The sequence below is a fragment of the Bufo bufo genome, chromosome 10 (assembly GCF_905171765.1).
Source record: "Bufo bufo chromosome 10, aBufBuf1.1, whole genome shotgun sequence".
Classification (NCBI taxonomy): Eukaryota; Metazoa; Chordata; class Amphibia; order Anura; family Bufonidae; genus Bufo; species Bufo bufo.
The window spans coordinates 85073210-85099240 of NC_053398.1; the positions used below are offsets into that span (position 1 = coordinate 85073210).

At 45.6% G+C, this 26031-nt stretch overlaps 1 protein-coding gene across 1 annotated transcript in view; it reads left to right on the forward strand.

Annotated features, from left to right (window-relative positions):
• The first annotated feature begins 17176 nt into the window (after window positions 1-17176).
• LOC120980312 (C-factor-like) overlaps window positions 17177-26031 on the forward strand; it is an 85440-nt gene continuing 76585 nt past the window's right edge. The window contains exon 1 of the mRNA XM_040409342.1: window positions 17177-17365. Coding sequence (XP_040265276.1) covers window positions 17228-17365 — 138 coding nt within the window. The 5' untranslated portion in view covers window positions 17177-17227. The remainder of the gene's footprint in view (window positions 17366-26031) is intronic.

The window sequence follows — 26031 nt, forward strand, 5'->3', positions numbered from 1 at the left end:
AAATGATTTAACTCACCTTACTCCACTTGCTCGCGTAGCCCGGCATCTCCTTGTGTCTCCTTTGATGAAGGACCTGTGATGACGTCACTCCGGTCATCACATGGTACGTCACATGATCTTTTACCATGGTGATTCACCATGGTAAAAGATCATGTGACGTACCATGTGATGACCGGAGTGACGTCATCACAGGTCCTTCATCAAAGGAGACACAAGGAGATGCCGGGCTACGCGAGCAAGTGGAGTAAGGTGAGTTAAATAATTTTATTCATTTTTTTAACCCCTCCAGTGCTATTTTACTTTGCATTCTGTATTCAGAATGCTATTATTTTCCCTTATAACCATGTTATAAGGGAAAATAATACAATCCACAGAACACCGATCCCAAGCCCGAACTTCTGTGAAGAAGTTCGGGTTTGGGTACCAAACACGCACGATTTTTCTCACGCGAGTGCAAAACGCATTACAATGTTTTGCACTCGTGCGGAAAAATCGCGGGTGTTCCCGCAACGCACCCGAACATTTTTCCGCAACGCCCGTGTGAAACCAGCCTTAGACTGAATCCCATATCTTTATAATTCTGTCTAACTCTCTGAACAAACTTCTCTACTGACTCTGCTTTGTCCTGTACCATATCTTGCAGGGTTGTGGATTGTTCTGGTAATTTATCCTTTGCCCATTTATACAATTGTTGAATGAAAGGGTCGCCGGATTCTGGATCTCGTGTGTCAAAATTCGCTCCAGGAATCTCTGGCTGGCGTATATGATCCATTATAAGTGAAGAATATTCGCCAGTCTTATTTTCTACAATGCTTTGCAAGTCTGACCAAGTACACCCGTATGTCTGATATACTTGTGACAGTTTTCTGTAAAAAGGCATAGGGTGCGTGTCTGGGTCTGGCATGAGGTTCACTATGGTGAACAACTGCTGGGGGGTGAAGGACACATACTTAGGTGGCCCGACTGGGCGGGTGTTTAACAATGCCTCCTTTATAACTTCAAGATTACCTCGTTCTAAGGAGTGGAAATCTCTTTGCAACTGTGCAATTTGACTTTGGAAATAGTCATCCGCTCCCGGGCTAATTGGGGAAACATCAGAGAAGGACTGAAGATCCAACCTACGTACCGGAGTTGGTCCTACGTTAAGTGTATCTACATAGTCCACTGTCTGCTGTGACTCTTCCCCTGCGCCCTCTTTAGATTCCTCTTCATCCTTATCCTCCTGCTCTACGCCATCTCCTCCTACCATTATATGAGCGGGTACTATGGGTTTTCTGGGTGGTGGCATGTAGGAGCCGTCAGAATTTATAATGGGGTATATATTAGTGACTTGGGGCTTGACAGACGGGGCAGGTTTAGGGGAAATTACGAGTCCGGCTTTGGGCGTTGGCTGAGGACAAGATGGCGCCGTGGCCGGGACTGGTGGGACGTGCTGGGGAGTTAAAAGAGTGTGGTCATGTGGGCATGGAGCACCACAGGCTAAGCACGTATCACGGAAGGCAGGGAGCTGCTGACCACACTTTGTACAAAACCAACTTCCCCTTTCCTTCTCAGCGGTGCCATTATAGGGCGGTGGCTGTTCCCGCGCTAAGACTGGGCCAGGACGCTAGTAATAGCGTCCTGACTTTTCGTCAAACATTACATCTCCTTTTGTCTGTTCAAATTCTCTGCTACAGTCCAGCCACACCCTAACTGTATCTATCAACTTATCATCTTGCAATTTGCCTCTCTTTTCAGTCAACAATGTCTGCCATGTAGCAGAACACAATATACCCCCTTTTGCAATATCATAACTTTTCTCTAACTTGCTTAATCCTTTGACATGACATTTTCCTCTCCGGTCCACCACGTACTGTTCAGGTGAACAATAGCCCTTCGGGACACTTTTTTGGTTACCCATTTTGCAAAAACACGTTCTGGAGCCTTCACTTTTTGTCTCTGATAATTGGATAGCACAGACACTGACAAACGCCTTGAGCTTGAGATTTAACACACACTGGGTTATCAGCAAGCCGTCTCCTTCCCTTCTACTATTTCTTGGGGTCACACACCAGGGTTACCCCTCAATGTAGGCACTTCGGGAGACTTCTTTCTGCTGTTCTGTCAGTCTATGCCTCTCCTCATAGAGAAACCAACCATACACATAAAAATAATAAAACACAGTACATCAAGCTTTATCAATACAATGGGGTTCTTACTCTCATGCCCCTCAGGATGCCTCGCTGCCGGTGCACCCCTCCCTAGAACGAATATGGATAGACTAGGCCAAGGGACACAGATAGGTAAGATGAATATATTTTCTCACCTCTTATTACGGGCCGCGCGGTCCCGGTGTCCGTTGGCTCGTCCCTCCTGGTCCAGTCTCTGGGGGTACGCCAGCAGGAGGTCCAATCCTTCAGGCCCCACGTTGGGCGCCAAATGTTCTGACCCTGGTTCTGATCCAATACTCAGGCTAGGTTGATGTACTGCTCCGAATCGATATCAAATGGTAGGCATCATGGGCGTAGGAAGCGGGGGGGATGGGGGGGACGGATCCCCCCCAGGAAATAATGCAGGGGGACAGGTTTGGTTAAATCCCCCCCAGGCTCCAGGGTTGCCACCCGTCCGAGACTCCGATCGCATATTTAAAGCTGTCAGTCACTCACTTCTGCGGTGGCCGGGTGATCAGCTGAGCTGCGCTCCCGAGCCTCACCCCTCCCTCCTCCTCCTCCTCCCGCTCCCTCCTCCTCCAGTCTACACTACAGTCAGTGATGCGGCTGCCAGTGCCAGGCAGTGCAGCGGTTAACTCACTGTTCCTTCTCCGGACTGCTCGCTCCTCCTCTGCCTCCCAGTCCCTCCCTCCTTCTCTCTGATAAGGAAGTCAGGTCCAGACTCCACACAGGAAGTGACATCAGAGAGAGAGGCAGGGTGGGAGAATTTAAATCATTCTTCTTCTCCAGAGTAGACTCCAGTCCAGCTCCAGCAGCCTGCCCAAGTAGTGCCCAGCCCAGTGCCCACTGTGCCCTGCCTGCAGAGTGACCAAGACAGTCCTGACACCTGTCATAGTTAGACACTTCTAAAAAGGTATATAAAACATTTGAAGTGTGTAAATGTAACAGTGTTTAAACGGTTTCTACCACCAGAAATACTGTTATGTAGCTGACTGATATAGCGATGCGCTAATGTCATCACTACATAACAGTATGTTTCTAACATTAGTCCCTGCAGACATTTTTGCTAAAAAAGCACTTTTATTATATGCTAATAAGCCTCTAGGTGCTATGTGGGCGTAAAATCAGCACCTAGAGGCTCTGTCCACTCACCCATTATCCCGCCCAGGTCCCCTGTTCTGCCCGCCCCGCTCCTCTTGATTGATGTGACGGTTCGCAGCAGCGTTGACAAAATCCCGCGCCTGCGCCGTTCACTTCTGTCTTCGGCGCAGGCGCAGTGAGTGAAGGCCGCTCTCCTGATGCCGGCTTCCTCACTGTGATGTAGCCAGCGCAGGCGCAGTGAGGAATCCGGCACCAGGATCGCATCATTCACTCACTGCGCCGAAGACATAAGTGAACGGCGCAGGCGCGGGATTTTGGCAGCGATGCGGCGGACCGTGCCATCAATCAAGAGGAGCTGGGCGGGCAGACCACTGGACCTGGGCGGGATAAAGGGTGAGTAGACGGAGCCTCTAGGTGCTGATTTTACGCCCACATAGCACCTAGAGGCTCATTAGCATATAATAAAAGTGCTTTTTTAGCAAAAACCGCTGCAGGGACTAATGTTAGAAACATACTGTTATGTAGTGCTGACATTAGCGCATTACTATATCAGTCAGCTACATAACAGTATTTCTGGTGGTAGAAACCCTTTAAACAGGTTTCAGAATCTGTCAATCATCAGAAAAAACGTTACGTTATGTAGCTGACTGACATTAGCGATGGGCTGATGTCAGCAGTACATAACAGTTGTATAGTAAGGACCAGCACTCGCTCTAATAGTAATTTCAAGTAGATTTAATGGTCACATTGAGAACGATCTATCTCTTGAAGTGTCCCTGTGGACTTGTGTATGTCGGTGAGACCTCCATGAGGATGAAAGACCGTTTCTGTAAACATAAATTTACCATTAGAAAGAAAAATTTACTACTTCCCATCCCATATCATTTTGAGAAACACCGACATGCCATTTCCCAGTTGCGCTTCCAGATAATAGAGCAGATAATAGAGCACGTATCACTACCCAGGAGAGGAGGAGACAGGTGTAAAATGCTCAAAAAAAGAGAAGCCTTTTGGATTCATCGCCTCCAAACCCTAGGACCAAAGGGATTAAATCGTGATTATGATTTAAATAGTTTTCTGTAAGCCACAGTGTAAGCCTCTTTCTTTCTTTCACAGAGAACTTGACTCCAATCCATGTCATTTAGTGCTTGATCAGGGCGTAAGTTTACCACACAAAATTGTAGCACCTCTGCATTCAGTATTTTACATCATTATATAAGGTTTAGCAAAATGTGGCACTGTAAAGCATGGTGCACTGAGAATTAATTATGTTCTTTTTTTCCTTTTTTCTTCTGTATAAGTTTGCTACAGTTTCTAGCATCCAGTATGGAACATTATACTATAATAATATTATGATGATCAATAGAATGTAGCACTGCAAAGCATGGTGCCCTGTTAAACAATGATAGTTATCTGTTCATCCACTTGTTTAATCATTATCTCTGCATTGTTGTGTCCTCTGTTTACAACGTTGTCATGGTAACCTGATGTCATTTCCGGCTCCACCGCGGGCTATTTAAATTGTTTGCAACTTTTATCCATTATGTTTGACAAAGGCTCACATTAGCCGAAACGCGTCACTTATCACTTGTATGTGACCATTAAATCTACTTGAAATTACTATTAGAGCGAGTGCTGGTCCTTACTATACAACTATCTGTGGATCTTCTCCGGGACACGCGTGACGCGCACCGCATCACTGAGAGCAGAAGTGCCACTTGTATCTTCTTTTGGAGCAGTACATAACAGTGTGTTTTAGAACTCCTTGCCTGCCGCAGGCCGCCGTTCTCTTAAAATAAAGACTTATAATATGCTAATGAGCCTCTTCAGGGGCGTAACGATCGCGGTGTGACAGCGACCAGGGGTGGAGGCGGGACATGGGTGTGGCTGGAGGCGGGGGGGGGGGTCTGGACCGTCTGGTATTACTGGCACATGATTCGGGGGTCTGGTATTACTGGCACATGATTGGGGGGTCTGGTATTACTGGCACATGATTGGGGGGGTCTGGTATTAGTGGCACATGATTGGGGGGTCTGGTATTACTGGCACATGATTGGGGGGTCTGGTCTGGTATTACAATACTGCCACATGATTGGGTGGGTCTGGTATTACTGGCACATGATGGGGGGGTCTGGTATTACTGGCACATGATTGGGGGGTCTGGTATTACTGGCACATGATTGGGGGGGTCTGGTATTACTGGCACATGATTGGGGGGGGTCTGGTATTACTGGCACATGATTGGGGGGTCTGGTCTGGTCTGGTATTACAATACTGCCACATGATTGGGTGGGTCTGGTATTACTGGCACATGATGGGGGGGTCTGGTATTACTGGCACATGATTGGGGGGTCTGGTATTACTGGCACATGATTGGGGGGGTCTGGTATTACTGGCACATGATTGGGGGGGGTCTGGTATTACTGGCACATGATTGGGGGGTCTGGTCTGGTCTGGTATTATAATACTGCCACATGATTGGGTGGGTCTGGTATTACTGGCACATGATGGGGGGGTCTGGTATTACTGGCACATGATTGGGGGGGTCTGGTATTACTGGCACATGATTGGGGGGGTCTGGTATTACTGGCACATGATTGGGGGTCTGTCTGGTATTACTGGCACATGATTGGGGGGGGTCTGTTATTACTGGCACATGATGGGGGGTCTGTTATTACTGGCACATGATTGGGGGGGTTCTGTTATTACTGGCTGATGAGAGGCACTGGGGGCTGCTATGAGGCATGGCATGGGGCTCTTATTTGAGGTCTGATTGGGGGTCATTCATATTGGGGTCTGAGCTGAGGTGTGGTCTGAGGTATTATTAACATTGGGGATCTTATTGGGGCTGTTAGCTGAGGTCTGATTAACATTGGGGGTCTGATTGGTGGTCTAACCTGAGGTGTAATGAAACATATTTTTTTCTTATTGTGCCCACTTCCAGCCCGGAGCCCAGCTGCCCAGAGCACTGATCCGGAGCAGCTTGGAGAAAAAGGCCTCACAGTCCCACAGTCCTTCTGCCCGGCCAAGCCAGCCAGCACCCCTGAGTCTTCAGAACTGTAAGTGTGTGTGTGTGTGTGGGGGGGGCTTTCACACACACACACACACACTTAAAATTGCTGTCCCCCCCAGATTTTTGGGGGTTCCTACACCCATGGTAGGCATATGTACGTCGAGAGAAATCACACACAGACTGTCACAGAGAAGTCAATGCTAGATGTTCCGTTTATTAGTCTTGATACAAGGGTTTATATAGAGCAAAAGGGGAACTTTATGACTCAGCTAATTGATCTCATTGTCACATTATCTGACCAATGGTCACATATCACATGTATCATAATAGCAGAAGTCAGCAATATCAAGAAGTGTTTAGTAAGGGATTAATAAGGGAGTTGGCAGTGGCTTCAGGGGCCATTTTGTTAAGCAAACTGTTAGTTATAATACAAGCAAGTATACACTTAATATATATGATTCCACAACACGGTTATATCTGGTAAAGCCTTTACTGGCAGTAGAAAAAAATATATACATTCGCCATTCGCTGCTGCACTTATATCTTGAAAAACATTTATTGACGTATATCAGTAGAAAAATAAAAATGTATTCAGCTTTCACTGTTGCAATTATATGCGGTAAAGCCTTTAGTGGCGTATTTCTGTGCAAAAATCAAGATAAATTCAGTGGTTCAGCGGAGCCCGGAAGAGTTGCGAATTTAATCAAGATTCAAACCAACCAGGGCCCAGTCTCTTTGTCAGGGGTTCCCAGTCATCATGGAATGGAAAGGAGGGCATCCTTATTATATTTAATAAATGTAATAATAAAATGTTTAATACATTTTATAATAAAAATTGCATTTTTCCTAACACAGGAGGAGGACGACATCCTGTGGTGCACGGAGATGGTCTTCGGATTCCCACACAGACATCTCCCGAAATGAACCGCGGCTCCCAAAAGCAGCTCCTGGGAAGATCATCTGTCATCTATTCGCCCCACTTTATTTTGGAAGTGTGCAAAACCCGTGTGGGACCCCCACGCTGCAGATTGATCATGGAGACACCGAATTTTATAATATATTTGGAATACATTTCATAATAAAGTGTTTAAAAATTTTTATAATAACTTTTAATTTTTTTCTTAGGAGAGAATCGTCCAGTCTTCAGTTTATTCAACGACGTGGAGGTTGTTGCGATAGAGAAATCATTCCAAAAAATCAATTGCTCTACACCTGGAGCCGAATCCTGTGAAGATTGATGCAAGTGCGGTATTGGCTGCTCATCCAGCAAGATACTTCTGGGGGAACCTGCCTGCCAGGCTTAGGCCTCTACTAACGACAGACAATGAGAAGAAGACAAAGCTTGTTCTTTTCTGTACATTGAATGAATAATTTTTGGAGCCTGTACTCCACTGGCCTGCAGTAAAATTGATATCTAAAGACCGTCTAATATACCTTCCAGCCACATAATCACTTGATGTTTTCTGTCCGGTGAATGCCTAATGTTTGGGGCCTGTACTCCCATGGCCTAAAATAATTTTTTTCAAGGCTCTAGCATGGCACATTTTTGTGAGTTTCAATTTAAGACGCATAAAAATGGCCCCTGATTAAAATACATATTTTTGTGGGAATTTTTGCCATTGATCCCCATCTGGTATGTCACTGTCCATGTTGTGGGACGATTTGTGCACTTCTTGTAATTATTTGGTGGCTGCAAATATGAGCTGAAGGTTTTTCAGGTTCGCCTGCCATTAAAGTGAATGGGGCCCACAGCGAACTTGCGGTTCGCGAACATTTGATCGCGTTTGCGCGTTCGTGAACCGTCCCGGCCGATGTTCGTTCCATCACTAATTGTGACTGTCATGGTCTTACCTTCTTGCTGTTCTCCTTCGTTTGACATGTGCTGGCGGCCATCTTGGTTTCTGGGTTTCTTGTAGCCTTCCACCCTGCGGCTCCTCCTTCCCACTGGGAGGAGCTGGATGCCTAGCTCATATATATAGGAGGTCTGTGGCTTCAGTTCCTTGCTTGGTCCTCTTGTGTTCACATGCTTCTAAGACTGCTGCTGCTTCTGGTTCCTGATCCTGGCTTCGTCTGACTACCCTGCTGGTTCCTGATCCTGGCTTCGTCTGACTACCCTGCTGGTTCCTGATCCTGGCTTCGTCTGACTACCCTTCTGGTTCCTGACCTCTGGCTTCGCAAAGACTCTGCTCGGTTTCACCATCCGTTTGGACTTTTGCTTTACAGCTTTATTTTCAATAAAGCCTTCTTATTTTCACTTATCTCTTGTTGTACGTCTGGTTCATGGTTCCGTGACATTAGGACCAAGCCATGAATTCTGACGGTACAGGGCCATCCTCGCTACCCACGCTGGTTGCCAGACTTGATCAGCAGGATCACCTGTTGGGTCGGTTCGCTGTGGCGTTGCAAACCCTGCTTGAACGCACGGCTCATTTCGCTCCCGTTGCCGATGGGTCGGTTGTCGCTCCTGGGCTCGCTCCTACTGCCGCTCCGGTTGTTGCGCCAGAGTCTACCCCGACACCTGTTGTTGCGCCTGCGGTGTTTCGGGGTATGACCGGTTCTGCCCCTCTTCCACAGCGCTTTGGGGGAGAGCCAACTCAGTGCCGAGGTTTCCTTAACCAGGTGGGCATTTATTTCGAGTTGCTGCCACATGCCTTTCCTACTGAGAGATCAAAGGTGGGCTTCTTGATCTCGCTGCTCTCGGACAAGGCCTTGGCCTGGGCCAGCCCTTTATGGGAGAACAACAATCCGGTGGTTGCCGTGTTTTCCGGTTTTGTTGCTTCTCTTCGGAAGGTATTCGATGTGCCGGCTCGTGCTGCCTCTGCTGCGAAGCTCCTTATGTCCATCAGACAGGGTTCACGATCCGTAGCTGAATACGCCATTGAGTTTCGTACCCTGGCAGCAGAGGTGGGCTGGAATAATGAGGCTCTGGTCGCTGCTTTCTCTCATGGTCTCTCGGATGCCTTGAAGGATGAGGTTGCAGCTAAGGACCTACCAGTTGAGCTCGAGTCTCTTATTTCTTTCCTGATTTTGATTGACACCAGACTCAGGGAGAGACCTTCCTTTAAGGAGAACCTGCGGAGGTCTTCTAACAGATTGGTGCCTACGTTTGCTGTCCCACCCGTGCCTCCCTCTCCTCCCACGCCTCCTGGGGATGACTTGTCTGGGGGTGAACCCATGCAGCTGGGGTTTGCTCGCCTGTCCGAGGGGGAGAGGGCACTCCGGAGACGCGAGGGCCGATGCATGTACTGTGGTCTCGGTGGGCATTTTCGGTTGGCATGTCCGAACCGTCCGGGAAAACGCTCGTACCTGAGATCCTGTCGGGGGCAGATCTTGGGTGGAGTCTCCTCGTCCCCGGTTTCCCGTGTTGACAAACCACTGATCACTGTTGTCCTCTCCTGGGTCGGGGGCTCGGTGACGACCCAGGCGTTGGTGGACTCTGGTGCTGGTGGTTTGTTCATTGATAGTGTGTTCGCTGCCGCCAATTCCATTCCTCTGCAGGCTCGAGGTTCCCCACTGGCTCTTGAGGCGATAGACGGCAGACCCCTTCTGCCGCCACACGTGACTCATGAGACCCTTCCAGTGGGGATAGCCATTGGTGCCGTTCACAGAGAGTCGGTCTGCCTCCAGGTTATTTCGTCTCCACACTACTCGGTGGTCTTGGGGTACCCCTGGCTCCAGAAGCATAATCCGACTTTCGATTGGAGATCGGTCGAGATCCTCTCGTGGTCACCGCAGTGTGGGGCTAGTTGCATCCATGGGTCTGTCAAGTTGCTGTGTACTTCCTCGGACTCTCTGTTGCCTCCTGAATACGAGGAGTACCGGGATGTATTCGATAAGGTGCGCGCGGTTGCCCTACCTCCGCACCGCCCATACGATTGTGCCATAGAGTTACAATCTGGTGCCGTTCCTCCTCGTGGCAAAGTCTATCCACTGTCGGTAGCGGAGAATGAGGCCATGGAGGAGTACGTGAGGGAGGCGCTTTCACGCGGACACATTCGCAAATCTTCGTCCCCGGCAGGGGCTGGATTTTTCTTTGTGAAAAAGAAGGGCGGTGAGTTGAGGCCTTGCATCGATTACAGGGGTCTCAATCGCATCACGATCAAGAACGCTTACCCGATACCCTTGATTTCCGAGCTGTTCGATCGCCTTAAAGGGGCCACGGTCTTTACCAAACTCGACCTGAGGGCGGCATATAACCTGGTAAGGATCAAGGCGGGCGATGAGTGGAAGACCGCATTTAACACCAGGACCGGTCATTACGAATCCTTGGTTATGCCCTTTGGGTTGTGCAATGCGCCCGCAGTCTTTCAGGAATTCATCAATGATGTTTTCCGTGACCTGTTGCAGCAGTGTGTGGTGGTCTATTTGGATGACATCTTGGTATATTCTGAATCCATGGAGGCCCACATTCTGGATGTCAGACGAGTGTTGCAACGGTTACGAGAGAACAAGCTGTTCGGTAAGCTTGAGAAATGCGAATTTCACCGATCCCAGGTAACCTTCTTAGGTTACATCATTTCCGCTGAGGGGTTCTCCATGGATCCTGAGAAGGTTTCGGCTGTCTTACAGTGGCCCCAGCCCAGTGGTCTTCGTTCCCTGCAGCGCTTTTTGGGCTTCGCCAATTATTATCGGAAGTTCATCAGGGACTTTTCCATGCTGGCCAAGCCTCTCACGGATCTGACCAGGAAGGGCAGTAATTCCCAGGTCTGGCCGCTCGAGGCCATCCGAGCTTTTGAGGCCCTAAAGTCCGCCTTTGTGTCGGCTCCGATTCTGTCGCATCCCAACCCTGGGTTGCCCTTTGTCCTCGAGGTGGACGCGTCTGAGACGGGAGTAGGCGCCCTTCTGTCTCAGCGTAGAACACCAGAGGGTCCTCTGCTTCCTTGTGGGTTTTACTCCCGGAAACTGTCTTCCGCGGAGTGCAACTATCAGATTGGTGACAGGGAGTTATTGGCCATCGTGCAGGCCCTTAAAGAATGGAGGCACTTGCTCGAGGGTTCGGTGGTTCCGGTTCTCATCCTGACGGACCACAAGAATCTGACCTACCTTTCTGAGGCCAAGAGATTGACACCACGTCAGGCCAGATGGGCTCTGTTCTTGTCACGTTTTAATTACGTGGTCTCCTACCTACCCGGTTCCAAGAACATCAGGGCAGATGCCTTATCACGGCAGTACTCCGAGCTGTCCAGGGAGGAGTCGATTCCGACTTCGGTCATACCTCCGAATCAGATCCTGGCCGCCATTCGCACCAGCCTGACCTCTCCCCTGGGTGAGCAGATTTTGGCGGCTCAATCTGGTGCTCCCTCTGGGAGACCCAACGGCAGATGCTTTGTGCCTGAGGAGTTGCGCACTCGGTTGTTGCGAACCTACCATAACTCCAAGACCGCGGGGCATCCTGGAAAGAATCAGCTGTCCTGGGCTGTTTCACGTCTGTTCTGGTGGCCTTCCCTACGTTCCGACATCGCCGCATATGTAGCGGCATGCTCCGTTTGTGCCCAGAGTAAGTCCCCTCGGCACCTTCCGTTGGGCCTTCTGCAACCCATAGCCACCGGGGAGCGCCCATGGTCACACCTGGGGATGGATTTCATTGTGGACCTCCCTGCATCCCGAGGCCATACGGTCATTCTCATGATTGTGGATCGGTTTTCCAAAATGTGCCACTGTGTTCCTCTCAAGAAGTTACCCTCTGCACAAGAGTTGGCCACGATTTTTGCCAGGGAGGTCTTCCGGTTGCACGGTTTGCCCAAGGAGATTGTGTCGGATCGGGGGAGTCAGTTTGTGTCCAGGTTCTGGCGCGCCTTTTGCTCCCAGTTGGGGATTCATCTCTCCTTCTCCTCGGCCTACCACCCTCAGTCCAATGGGGCCGCAGAACGATCCAATCAGGCCTTGGAGCAATTCCTTCGTTGCTATGTCTCCGATCACCAAGACAATTGGGTTGACCTCCTGCCTTGGGCTGAGTTTGCCAGGAACACGGCGGTGAACTCTTCCTCTGGGACGTCTCCCTTCATGGCCAATTATGGGTTCCAACCTGCCGTGTTACCGGAGGTATTCTCTCCCCAGGATATTCCGGCTGTGGAGGATCACCTTTCCGTCCTACGTGCTTCTTGGGTACAGATCCAGAAGTCCCTTGAGGTCTCTGCGCAGCGCCAGAGACTCCAGGCTGATCGCAGACGAGCGCCTGCTCCTTCCTACCAGGTCGGAGACCGTGTATGGTTGTCCAGCCGCAACCTCAACCTTCGAGTGCCCACTCCCAAGCTGGCGCCTCGCTTTGTTGGTCCCTTCCGAGTGCTTCGCAGGGTAAACCCGGTAGCCTATGCCCTTGCGCTTCCTCCTGGCATGCGGATCTCCAACGTGTTTCATGTCTCCCTGTTGAAACCACTGGTGTGTAATCGTTTCACTTCCTCGGTTCCTCGGCCTCGTCCGCAATCGTGAGGAATATGAGGTGAGCAATATCCTGGACTCGCGCCTGGTCCGCGGTCGGTTGCAGTTTTTGGTCCATTGGCGTGGTTATGGTCCAGAGGAGCGTTCCTGGGTTCCCTCCGCAGATGTCCATGCTCCTGCCTTGCTCCGAGCCTTCCACGCACGCTTCCCTCAGAAACCGTTTTGTGCTCCGCGGAGGAGGGGCCCTTGAGGGGGAGGTACTGTCATGGTCTTACCTTCTTGCTGTTCTCCTTCGTTTGACATGTGCTGGCGGCCATCTTGGTTTCTGGGTTTCTTGTAGCCTTCCACCCTGCGGCTCCTCCTTCCCACTGGGAGGAGCTGGATGCCTAGCTCATATATATAGGAGGTCTGTGGCTTCAGTTCCTTGCTTGGTCCTCTTGTGTTCACATGCTTCTAAGACTGCTGCTGCTTCTGGTTCCTGATCCTGGCTTCGTCTGACTACCCTGCTGGTTCCTGATCCTGGCTTCGTCTGACTACCCTGCTGGTTCCTGATCCTGGCTTCGTCTGACTACCCTTCTGGTTCCTGACCTCTGGCTTCGCAAAGACTCTGCTCGGTTTCACCATCCGTTTGGACTTTTGCTTTACAGCTTTATTTTCAATAAAGCCTTCTTATTTTCACTTATCTCCTGTTGTACGTCTGGTTCATGGTTCCGTGACAGTGACTTGGTAAAACTACAAGAATACAAATGGCTTGTGTAAGTAAAATATATAGAATAGCATATACAGTAATACATTGACAGAGAAAGCATATGTCCAAAATGGCTGCCTATACATAGAACTGCATGTCTAGCTAATAGAAATAACTCCCTGAGTGACACGTATGTCTAGCTAAACATCTCTGCATAACATAAGGTCCCTGAAACAAGGTAGATCTCACTCGCCAGATATACTTGCACAAAGATGGTGGAGTTTAAGAAGGAGAACTGCATGGAACAGCTTTGCTGATGTCCTGTAGTCTGTATGTAGACTGCAGACTGGGCTTCTCCTTCCCAGAATGCCTTGCACTACTCACATTGCCTAACATCTCCCACAAAGCAATAATAAGCAATAAAAACAAGGTGCAATACATTTTTACCACCGCTAGATGGTGCTGTTACCTAACTAATGCCTACAGGAATACAGAAATTGCAGCAGAATGAATTAGAAATGAAATAGACGTGAACTAAATGAATCTCTCTCCGCGGGAGGCAGAACAGTTGTTTTGAATTAAAAAGTCATCTAAACCTTTTTTGAAGCCATTTACTGTATTTGCCTTGACCAGCTCCTGCGGCAGGCTATTCCAGAGATTCGCAGATCTTATTGTAAAGAATGCTTGTCGCCTCTTATGACTGAATCTTTTTTTCCCCAGGTGTATGGAGGGGCCCCTTGTGACTTGATGTGTATCCTTGTTTTCACTTGTTGAGAATTATTACACTGCGTACTATTTCAGGTATTATTGCAAAAACAATAAAAAGGAAAACAATTACATTTCAAAGCCCTGCACTATAATTATTTTTCTTATGAAACTAGATGTACGCTTTAAAATGACACATCACGCTGATATTGAGTTGCTAGTGCCCACTAGTATCTGATAATTTTATAACATGTAGGACACTATATAGATTATTATAGTATTACTTACTAATACTGTTGGGCTAAAGACTGGAATTCAATTTGTTTGCATTTCAGAAAATGTGCTTTTTTCAAATAAAAAAAATAGAAACAAATGTTTAATAGAATTATTCTCCTATAGAATTGTACAGATCACCTTATAATGGAACATGGTGGTGTTAAGTAATATTTGGAATACTTCTTTCCTATCCATTCCACTGCATCAAATGTATGCAATATGCAGCACCCCAGAGCAGGGGGTATCTGCAAAATTGTTCATTTCTTTATGTTATGTAATGAAATGTTATGTATTGAAAGGTATGCCATGATATATGTTCAGCATAGCTATGTATGGAAGCCAGGGTTAACCATCTTGTCTCAGCACTCGTAGGATATTTGCTGTGGGCTGGTCACACCCCTAACTTCAGTCAGTCTAGACTGGAGTTGTTCTTCTTATGACTCACCCTACAGAGAGAAATAACTAGAGAAAGTTAGAATCTGCATGGTCAAGCATAGGTCACAGCAAGGTAACCTGCTACTTAAGCTATTCAGAGTTTGTTGTTATGAGGGACACCATTAAGACACCATTCACACCTGAACATAACTTGGCCAGTCGTATCTGTAGTACCCCAGACCTGGAGGTACTACAATTGTATGTAGTCTGTATTATTATTGTATTTGTATATGTTTTGGCCATTTTTACCAGAAAGTATATGGTTGGCAAAGGTTGGCAAGGAACAGGGCTAACCAGTTCCTCCCTTCTTGGTAGAAGTGGGCTGCTCCTGCTTTCTGTCAGGAGTGGTGCTCCTGTGTAACCAGAGAAGGGAGAGAAGCACAAGTCTGAGCTTCTGCTCCTAAAGAGATTTTCCAGAGAGAACAAATAACTAATATCCTCAAGTAAATCCTTGACAGCAAATTGATCAGCTATGATCAGCATTTAAAGACACTGCTGTGAGGTGAGGGACTACAGCTATGATAAGAATTTAAAGACACTGCTGTGAGGTGAGGGACTACAGCTAATACACCTATCGACCTGACTACTACAAGGTCAGTACAACAGATTCCTTATTGGTGCCAGAGAACTGCACTTGAAATCAGCTGCTAATGAATGCATTTGGAGTTCTATGTTGTATTTAATAAAAGAGCCTTTTATACAGGGTGGGCCATTTATATGGATACACCTTAATAAAATGGGAATGGTTGGTGATATTAACTTCCTGTTTGTGGCACATTAGTATATGTGAGGGGGGAAACTTGGGTGGTGACCATGGCGGCCATTTTGAAGTCGGACATTTTGAATCCAACTTTTGTTTTTTCAATAGGATGAGGGTCATGTGACACATCAAACTTATTTCACAAGAAAAACAATGGTGTGCTTGGTTTTAACGTAACTTTATTCTTTCCTGAGTTATTTACAAGTTTCTGACCACTTATAAAATGTGTTCAATGTGCTGCCCATTGTGTTGGATTGTCAATGCAACCCTCTTCTCCCACTCTTCACACACTGATAGCAACACCGCAGGAGAAATGCTATCACAGGCTTCCAGTATCCGTAGTTTCAGGTGCTGCACATCTCGTATCTTCACAGCATAGACAATTGCCTTCAGATGACCCCAAAGATAAAAGTCTAAGGGGGTCAGATCGGGAGACCTTGGGGGCCATTCAACTGGCCCACGACGACCAATCCACTTTCCAGGAAACTGTTCATCTAGCTGGCACATTCCCTGAGTTTTTCCAGCAAGATGGTGCACCACCACATTATGGGTGTCAGGTCCGAGCATTCCTAGATGAACAGTTTCCTGGAAAGTGGATTGGTCCGCTTGTGAGATCCGTTTCAGGGCTCTCACAAGCGGCCCAAAACGGATCAGTTCAGCCCCAATGCATTCTGAATGGACCTGTGTTTGGTGTCTGTTTCGCTTTTGAGGCGGACACCAAAACGCTGCTTGCAGCATTTTGGTGTCCGCCTGACGATGCGGAGCCAAACGGATCCGTCCTGACTTACAATGTAAGTCAATGGGGATGGATCCGTTTTTCACTGACACAATATGGTGCAATTAAAAACGGATCCGTCCTGACTTACATTGAAAGTCAATGGGGGACGTATCCATTTTGACTTAGACTTTTTTTTTTTTAAGAATAATGCAAATGGATCCGTTCTGAACGGATACAAGCATTTGCATTATCGGTGCGGATCCGTCTGTGCAGATACAAGACGGATCCGCACCGAATGCAGGTGTGAAAGTAGCCTAAACCTACAGTTTACGTTATATGCATCTAAAGTATCTCTTAACAAATAGTGCACATAAACTGTACCTCTTCGTAGGTGGTATGCACCTGGATCTAGACAGATCAATCTGCCTAATATAATATTTTCATTTTAGATGCAGGTCTTCTTTTTTAATAGAGTTCCAAACCCCCTGCTTTATTCAGTCATTGAGTCTGCTTACAGACAGCTGGCTCCCTATAGTGCAGACCATACATAATTTAATTCTATGTGGGCAAGTGACGGTCTACACAGTGGGCAATAATAATATAGCTTTTTAGGGCAGGATCACTTCTGCCTATATTACAATTACCATTGATGTGCAGATTCTGTCTTGAAGGGTTGTAACTACAATTCTCTAATTATTTTTAGGTCCACTCATATCTGTTTGTCCAAGTGTTTTGGTAGCACAGAAGTCCTGGAATTGTTGTCTCCAAATTGTAAGTTCTTTTTACAATGAGAAATATTGTTCTACAGCGCTTGTCAATAACCTGGCGGCGTTACATTTTTTCTTCAATGTTTGTGAACATGCATTTTACTTGATTCTACAACCACGCCTAACAAAAAAAGCTAATATTGCTGACTCACTGTGTGTCAGTACTCCTTACAGTATAAGTAGCTAAAGCACACCTTTTCAATCACTGTCTTCACAGAGAAGAATAAAGAGCTAACATGGTTCCTGAGAGAATTCTCATTACAGGATGCAACAGAGGAATCGGATATGAACTTGTCCGGCAGCTCATAGAGCAACGATGCCCCCCTAAACAAATCTTTGCTACTGTTCGTGATCCCAGCTCTCTTCAGAATAAGGTAAACTTATATTTAAATATATTATATTTAAAAGTATAGGAACAAAAAATCCATGTAAACCAAAAAATGATAATCTAATGAATAATAATTTAAAGAGGACCTTTCATCTGTTTTACTTATAGAAGCTAAATACCTGTACTTGCGGGGTACCTCCCTGGCTGTGACGCTCTCCGATGTGATTGGATCGCGGCACAGCCAGGGAGAAGACGACGTCCATTGAGAAACCCTGGCGTCTCCTTCTCCCTGTTCCGATGCTCAGTATTTACATACTGAGCGTGAAAACTTCAGGAGGGCGCAGCGGGCATAGGAGCGATCTTTTTTAAAAAAAATGGGTACTCCGCAAGTAAAAGGTATTTAGCTCCTATAAGTAAAACAGATGAAAGGTCCTCTTTAATGATCTCATGGCCACATGAGCACTGTGGGGGCTGAACTGGAGGAGAAGGACATTGGAGCACAACCAATGTGTAGCGAAATGGGTGGTTTTTCTACACAGGTGACAGGAGAGGAGGAGCAGCTGGAGGAGCAAGAGGGAGATGAGGAAGAAGAGGCAGATGACCCAGACACACCGTGGCAGTATGCAGTGGAGATGGAGGCAGCCTGAGTCTAGAGTTGCTGATGAGCAGCTTTCTTCACCCGCATAATGAAGAAACTACTCACCAGCAGCTAGACATAGAGCAGAACCTGAAGTAGCAGGTGGTGGCATACTTGGAGTGCACCCTGCCAGCCGTCATTGAAGATCCGCTGGACTACTGGGCAGCCAAACTGGATTTGTGGCCGCAGTTGTCCCAGTTTGCCCTGGAAAAGCTGTCCTGCCCGGTCAGTAGTGTGGCATCAGAGTGGGTGTTTAGTGTGGCAGGGGCCATAAATACCACAAGGAGAACTCACCCACCAATGCCTGATGCATCAGATTAAATCATCCATGCTGCCTCATCCAAACCTTGACAAAAGAGACCGGATTCTTCTGGCTACCTGCCTCAGATACTATTCTGATACTGCCACCCGCCTGATGCCACACATTTGATCCCAAGTGCTCCTTCTTACACCCACCATCATCAGCGGATACTGATAGTGAAAACCACCTCCCCACTCTGTTACCAGGTCACTCTGTGGTCTCCTGATGCTGCTGCCACCTCCACACTATGTCATCTTGCCACTCTGTGGTCTCCTTTTGCGGCTGCCACCTCCACACTATGTCACCTTGCCACTCTGTGGTCTCCTGATGCTGCTGCTATCTCCACATTATGTCACCTTGCCACTCTGTGGCCTCCTCATGCTGCTGCTGCCACCTCCACACTCTGTCATTGTGCCACTCTGTGGTCTATTGATGCTGCTGCTACCTCCACACTATGTCACCTTCCCACTCTGTGGTTTCCTGATGCTGCTTCCACCTCCACACTATGTCGTGGGGCCACTCAGTGGACTTCTCATGCTGTTCCCACCCTCCCCACTTCATGAATGGGCCACTATTTTGCCTTTTTGGCCTGGTTGACATCATCATTTATTTGACCCTTCTTATGATCTGTCAGAAGGAAGGAAAAATGAGACACACAACGTATCCTAAGTGGTATACAAGGAGTAGTAAGCAGGTGGCTCTCTCTGATTTGACACGACAGGTGCACAGGTTCAAAGAAACACCCCCTTGATTCTAATAGGTATAATAAAGATTGGATAGAACCGGCACTCAAACCATTCGGAATACACGTGGAAATCGAATAAAAATATTTATTAAACAATAAACGTTATATCCTGTGTACACCAGGGTAAAATTCATAAAATGACATAAAACGCATATATAACATATGTGTAAACCAGAGAGATGTATATCTCTAATGCATAAAGATCTGACTGCTAGGTGCAGCAGGCTGCATCCGTGTCCCCCCTGTTGGGTAGGGCTGTTGGATCACAGTCGTCTGCGACAAAGCAAATCAGAGCTGATGGAGATTATACTTCAAATATATTCAGTAGCATGTGTCCTCATGCGATAGTGATTAACATGCTTCAGGTGTGTTCAACAATACATATTCTCATGCAGAATCTCACATAGTCCTAAATGCGTACAATTAAGATCTTATAACACCGTGTGGGATGTGAGATATAGAATGGTCTAGGATAAACTGTATTTTAAACCGAGATCAGATTGTCCATCATCTATAGCGGTCTCAGGGTCTGAATACGCTATATATACAAATTCAATTGTCCAGCACGTCTGTTATCACAGTGCTAATGCCGCTTTTCATGTAGCGGTCCGGTATATTTCCACTTATATTTGTATTACTCACTGCGTCCTGTGTAGGCTCACTCGATCAGGTCTGCGGAAGGACTTCTGCCGTGGCGTCCCACGCTTCAGCCTTTCTCCGCTGCGCTTGTATCGGGTCCGGTCTTTGCTTGGATCCCGTCTCTACTCTCGTGAGAGACCTGAGTTGGCTATTGCGCTTGCGTGAGTCTTATAACACTTCGTTGTCTTTCGTGAGTATGTGGATATATTCTCCGTCCTTTAGTACATGGCCATGTACCGCTGAGATGATTCTTTCACAGGTAATACGCCCAGACGCGTTTCGAGATATCTTATCTCTTCCTCAGTGGGTATAACCTGTGAATACTAGTCTCGTATCTTATATGCTCTCATCTCAATTGGCTAATTAATTACACCTGTTTCAAAGTTTGTGTGGGGGAATGGACACTTTGCTTTTCATTAACCTATTCTTTGCCATGTAGTGTTTCTACTTCAAAATCCTCTTTCAGTGGAAACAGTTATAATAGTATCAGATATCTTAGAATATATATATGTGCACATATGACAGCTATATAATAAATAAATAAATACACAGATTTAAGACATAAAAATAAGAATAAAAATAAGAGTGTGTCGATCCAGACACTTCTCAATGATATTACAATATAAAAATATATTATCAGACATTTGATATCCTATGGAGTAGGGAAATATCTTTCTATCAGTCTCATATTATAAATAATAATCCACCCACATATTCCAGTGTATATATCAGGTCTCTAATTTTGAGATGTAGCTATCCACAGTCATCTCATAAGGGATCCGTTACGTATCAGTGCTGTGGGTTTGTATCGATCACCATCCTCTTGAGGGCTGATTAACTCAATCTTAAAATACTATAGCAATTTTAACATTTCTCTTTCCTATATGTATCTTTTGCTATAACCTTTATTCCTTAATTTCAATATGATTTATATCTGCAACTATCCCGCAATTTTGTAGATGTTGCGTTTTAATTGCGGTTTTATTCTTTTTGCGATTTTTTCTTTGCGGTTTTTTTGGGATGCTTTTTTTTCAAGATTTTTTAAAAAATAAATAAATAAATAAAATAATTATTTTTTATTGATGTTTTTATAGGATTGTCTTATCTCCTTTCTACTTGGAGGAGTTTTTCAGTTCAATAGGTGTTATTATATTTTTACTTTTTTACTTTTATTTTTCTATTTTTCTCATTATCAAGGCCTTTATTTCATTTTTCAACTTGATAATCAATCTTTATTTTCATCTGTTCTACTATAAGAGAATTTTGCCTTACAATTTAAATAAAACCGAAGATTTCCAAATCTGAATTTAACCCCGCAGGGAGAAGGCTGCCAAAATCATAAATTCTTCTAGACTCAGCCCGTGACATCCTCATAATGTGATTACCTCCCCTCCAGTGTATGTCTACCTTTTCCAGGGCCACAAAAGAAAAACCCTTGTTTCACTTTGAAACAGGTGTAATTAATTAGCCAATTGAGATGAGAGCATATAAGATACGAGACTAGTATTCACAGGTTATACCCACTGAGGAAGAGATAAGATATCTCGAAACGCATCTGGGCGTATTACCTGTGAAAGAATCATCTCAGCGGTACATGGCCATGTACTAAAGGACGGAGAATATATCCACATACTCACGAAAGACAACGAAGTGTTATAAGACTCACGCAAGCGCAATAGCCAACTCAGGTCTCTCACGAGAGTAGAGACGGGATCCAAGCAAAGACCGGACCCGATACAAGCGCAGCGGAGAAAGGCTGAAGCGTGGGACGCCACGGCAGAAGTCCTTCCGCAGACCTGATCGAGTGAGCCTACACAGGACGCAGTGAGTAATACAAATATAAGTGGAAATATACCGGACCGCTACATGAAAAGCGGCATTAGCACTGTGATAACAGACGTGCTGGACAATTGAATTTGTATATATAGCGTATTCAGACCCTGAGACCGCTATAGATGATGGACAATCTGATCTCGGTTTAAAATACAGTTTATCCTAGACCATTCTATATCTCACATCCCACACGGTGTTATAAGATCTTAATTGTACGCATTTAGGACTATGTGAGATTCTGCATGAGAATATGTATTGTTGAACACACCTGAAGCATGTTAATCACTATCGCATGAGGACACATGCTACTGAATATATTTGAAGTATAATCTCCATCAGCTCTGATTTGCTTTGTCGCAGACGACTGTGATCCAACAGCCCTACCCAACAGGGGGGACACGGATGCAGCCTGCTGCACCTAGCAGTCAGATCTTTATGCATTAGAGATATACATCTCTCTGGTTTACACATATGTTATATATGCGTTTTATGTCATTTTATGAATTTTACCCTGGTGTACACAGGATATAACGTTTATTGTTTAATAAATATTTTTATTCAATTTCCACGTGTATTCCGAATGGTTTGAGTGCCGGTTCTATCCAATCTTTATTACACAACGTATCCTGTCTGTGTAGCAGCTGTAAGGCCTGTATGGTCCCAGCAGAATTGGCTTATGATTTGGTAGCCAAAAGCAGGAGTGGGTACAAAACACAAAACACATGCAAGTATTCCATTCACGTGTCATCTCTGTTTTGGATCCACTTCTATTATTTTTTTTCACATTAGCAATACTGATGGATTACTGACTAAATACTGACCAAGTGCAGGTGGATGCTCAACAGACAGGATCCGTTTTTGTGGGGGTTATTGTTCTGACTGATCAGAGGAAGGGCAAAATAATCAGTGATGTTAACACAAACTTACTGCTGACACCCTTTCCACTCTGTCAGGGGGTCTCTACTTGTATAAGCGTTTAATAGAACAGGTTCTGTAGACATCTATGTGGAATCAGCTGACGAGGGTGTAAAAGAAGTGCATTCTTTCACGCTATAGTAGGATCTTGGGCCTCTGCACGGTTCTTTATACTTGACGCTCACATCGACCTGTAAGGTTGAGTTCACATTTGAGATAATTGGTCAGTTTTGGCCCCGTAACTGCCCAAAAAAGTGAAGTGTGCAGTGATTCTAAGAGCAATGCCTGTCATCTGCGTGTCATACTGACTCACAGTATTGTTTCACTATCACAGCAGACTCACTATGCGTGTTGCTGCAAGTCACAGTGTTCTACACCACTATACAGGCTCTCTGCAGCCAGGAAATAGCTGTTTTTTTTAACAGGATTCGCCACAAATTAATTCGGAACGAATCAAATCTTTTAGAAATTTACTCATAGTACACCCCCCCCCCCAAACTGGTTACCACCCGTCTGTACCCTTACTGAAGGCTAATGGCAATTAATTCATAAATTCATTTAGAAATAATAAAGGAATGGCACAACATAGAATCATAAGAATAGATGCTCCAGGATTGTTGTTTCATGGGGAATGCATGAAGCTATGAAAACAGACATGTCAGGAGCGGTGAAAGGTCCTCTTTAAACTGAGTTCCATATCATATTGCTGTGATTTTGCATATTTATTTAAAATACCATAAAGGCAGAAACTTTCAGCCTCTGATTCTTAAATGGTTTATGGCTCTCTTTATAAAGCTATTTGGCGGATTTTGTTGATGCATTGCATCTAATGAAAACATTTGAGGTTAAAACAAAATAAGTAGGTAATTGGTACCTGAAAATACTGTATCAAAATATTAAAACATATGACATAGTTGCCAACAGTCAGGAATTTGCCCTTAATTTTCTAAGATAATCCTGGGAAACATGTGCTGTCCTGACTTGAAAATAGACACTCTGAGGTGTGGCTTACATTTATTTTAAAGGGTTTCTATCACTTCGTATGACATAATTAGCTCTCAGACACTAGCGATCCGCTAGTGTCTGCTCTGGCCAACCATCCTAATATAACAGCTTTTGGGGCAGCCGTTTTGCTAAAAAAAGAACTTTTATAAATATGCTAATGAGCCTCTAGGTGCTATGTAGGCGTCATTAGCACCTAGAGGCTCCGTCTACCTTCATAAACAGCCACCGCCCAGCGCGTCCCTCCAGCCCGCCCATCTCCTGCTGAATGCGATCCTCCGTGTGACGCAGCGGACGAATTCTCGCGCATGCGCCGTGTGCGGCTGTATTCGGCGCATGCGCAGTGAATGTCTGACCGCTTCCCTGCTCAGACATCTCCACTGCGCCTGCGCCGATTACGTCATAGTGCTCCAAGGAACAGGCGCAGTGGAGATGTCTGAGCAGGGAAGCGGTCAGACATTCACTGCGCATGCGCCGAATACAGCCGCGCACGGCGCATGCGCGAGAATTTGTCCGCTGCGTCACACGGAGGATCGCATTCCGGAGGACATGGGCGGGCTGGAGGGACGCGCTGGGCGGTGGCTGTTTATGAAGGTAGACGGAGCCTCTAGGTGCTAATGACGCCCACATAGCACCTAGAGGCTCATTAGCATATTTATAAAAGTTCTTTTTTTAGCAAAACGACTGCCCCAAAAGCTGTTGTATTAGGATGGTTGGCCAGAGCAGACACTAGCGGATCGCTAGTGTCTGAGAGCTAATTATGTCATACGAAGTGATAGAAACCCTTTAAGCACTTATACAGCACTGGAATATAAGGTACAATTTCTGTTCAAATATTTAACCCTCTAGCGCTGCAAAATCCTGGACACAAGTGAGCAAAAAGTCCACGCAATAAAATAGAAGAAATGGAGTGCGCTGCAGGAGAGTATACTAAAATAATAATAATAATAAAGTCCAAAAATATATTTTCTTTCTTATGTAGATCTTCGGTCAAATGGGTTCATCCATATACATCAAACATAACTGCGGTGTAGAAATCTGGAAAAATAGAAACCGCACAATGGTGTAGTACTTATAGAAAGGAGTATCACCTGGCCGCAGGTTATACTTACAAAACTCAGATGGTAATAAGCGTAGAAAACCGGCTCAGCACTTTCATCCACCCAGGAGCTGCACACCTCAGATGCCGTTCAATAAGCCACACAAACGAACAAGATCTTAGCCGCTTGTATGAAATCTTGCACAGGCACAGGTTAGATCTCAAATTGGTAGGATGTCACCACCTTTGCACTCTTCAGGGTCTCAGAGGAAGGATAGCAACCAATGGTGAAGTACGTACAGCAATGTTGGATAAAAAGGATTTATTATACTCACAAAAACAGCAAGTTTAGGAGCAATTTAAAACAAGTACAAAGTGCCCGACCCGGGTTTCGCCATGATGCTTCGTCTGGGGCGTATGTTCCTAAGTGCATGCAGCTGAATATAAGGGACCCAGGGAACCTCCCCTGTTAGGCGTCATGAGACTTTTCAAATAAAAGTTTCTTATAAAATCAATACACAACCATGTATATTTTCCTCCCCCGCACACAGACGGGTAGGAAACATAAAATATGGTCCCTAAAATAAATATAAAATAGATATATATAAAAAGATATATAAAAAAAATATATATATAAAAATATATATATATAAAAAAAACTAGTACAATCCTCTCCCTATCATGGACAAAACAGACCTAATATACCAACATACTGGATTTAAACTATACAAGCATTCACATCGCATTCTATGTTGAGTCCCTGGGGTTGAATGGTGTTTAATAAAAACATCCACTCCACCTCCCTTTTATTTAGTATTGAAATGAAATCCCCTCCCCGTACAGGGGTGCGGACCAACTCAATGCCAGTGAAAATAAGCCCCCTGGGATTTTTTTGGTGGTGAATTTTAAAGTGAAGTGAGACACTATGGGTCTCCAATCCTTTTTTGATGTTACGTATATGTTCTTGCACACGGGTCTTCAAACTACGTGTGGTTCTCCCCACATATTGGAGGCCACAAGGGCACTCCAACAGGTAAATGACACCCACATTATTGCATGACAGATTACCTTTTATTTTAAAATTGATGTCTGTTCTTTTATTGGATACTACAGAATCTACACATATTTTTCGATCTTTAAAGATGCGGTTTTTGCAGGGTATGCAAAAACCGCACCATGTAAACTTGCTCCTATGTGCGATTTGATGTTTCTTTTGGGTAGCAAAACTAGCACTATGCACTAGCTTGTTAGTAAGGTTGCTAGCTCTTTTAAAAACTAAAGGAGGTTTCTCTGGAAGATCCTTATTCAAAACAGGATCCTTCTTTAATATGTGCCAATTTTTATTAATCATCTGTTTGATATGGCCCGCTTGGTTATTGTATTGCGTTATGAACATATATCTAGAGTCTCTCTTTTTATCTTCACTATTTTTATCTAATACAATTGGATTGGTGTGCCGCTTGTCTTCTATTTCTTTTATACAGTGATCCAATAGATCTTCTTGGTATCCCTTTTCAAGAAATCTAGTCTTAATCATCTGTCCCTGCTCCCTATAATCTTCCAGTTTGGTGCAATTCTTCGAAATTCGTTGGAACTGGCTT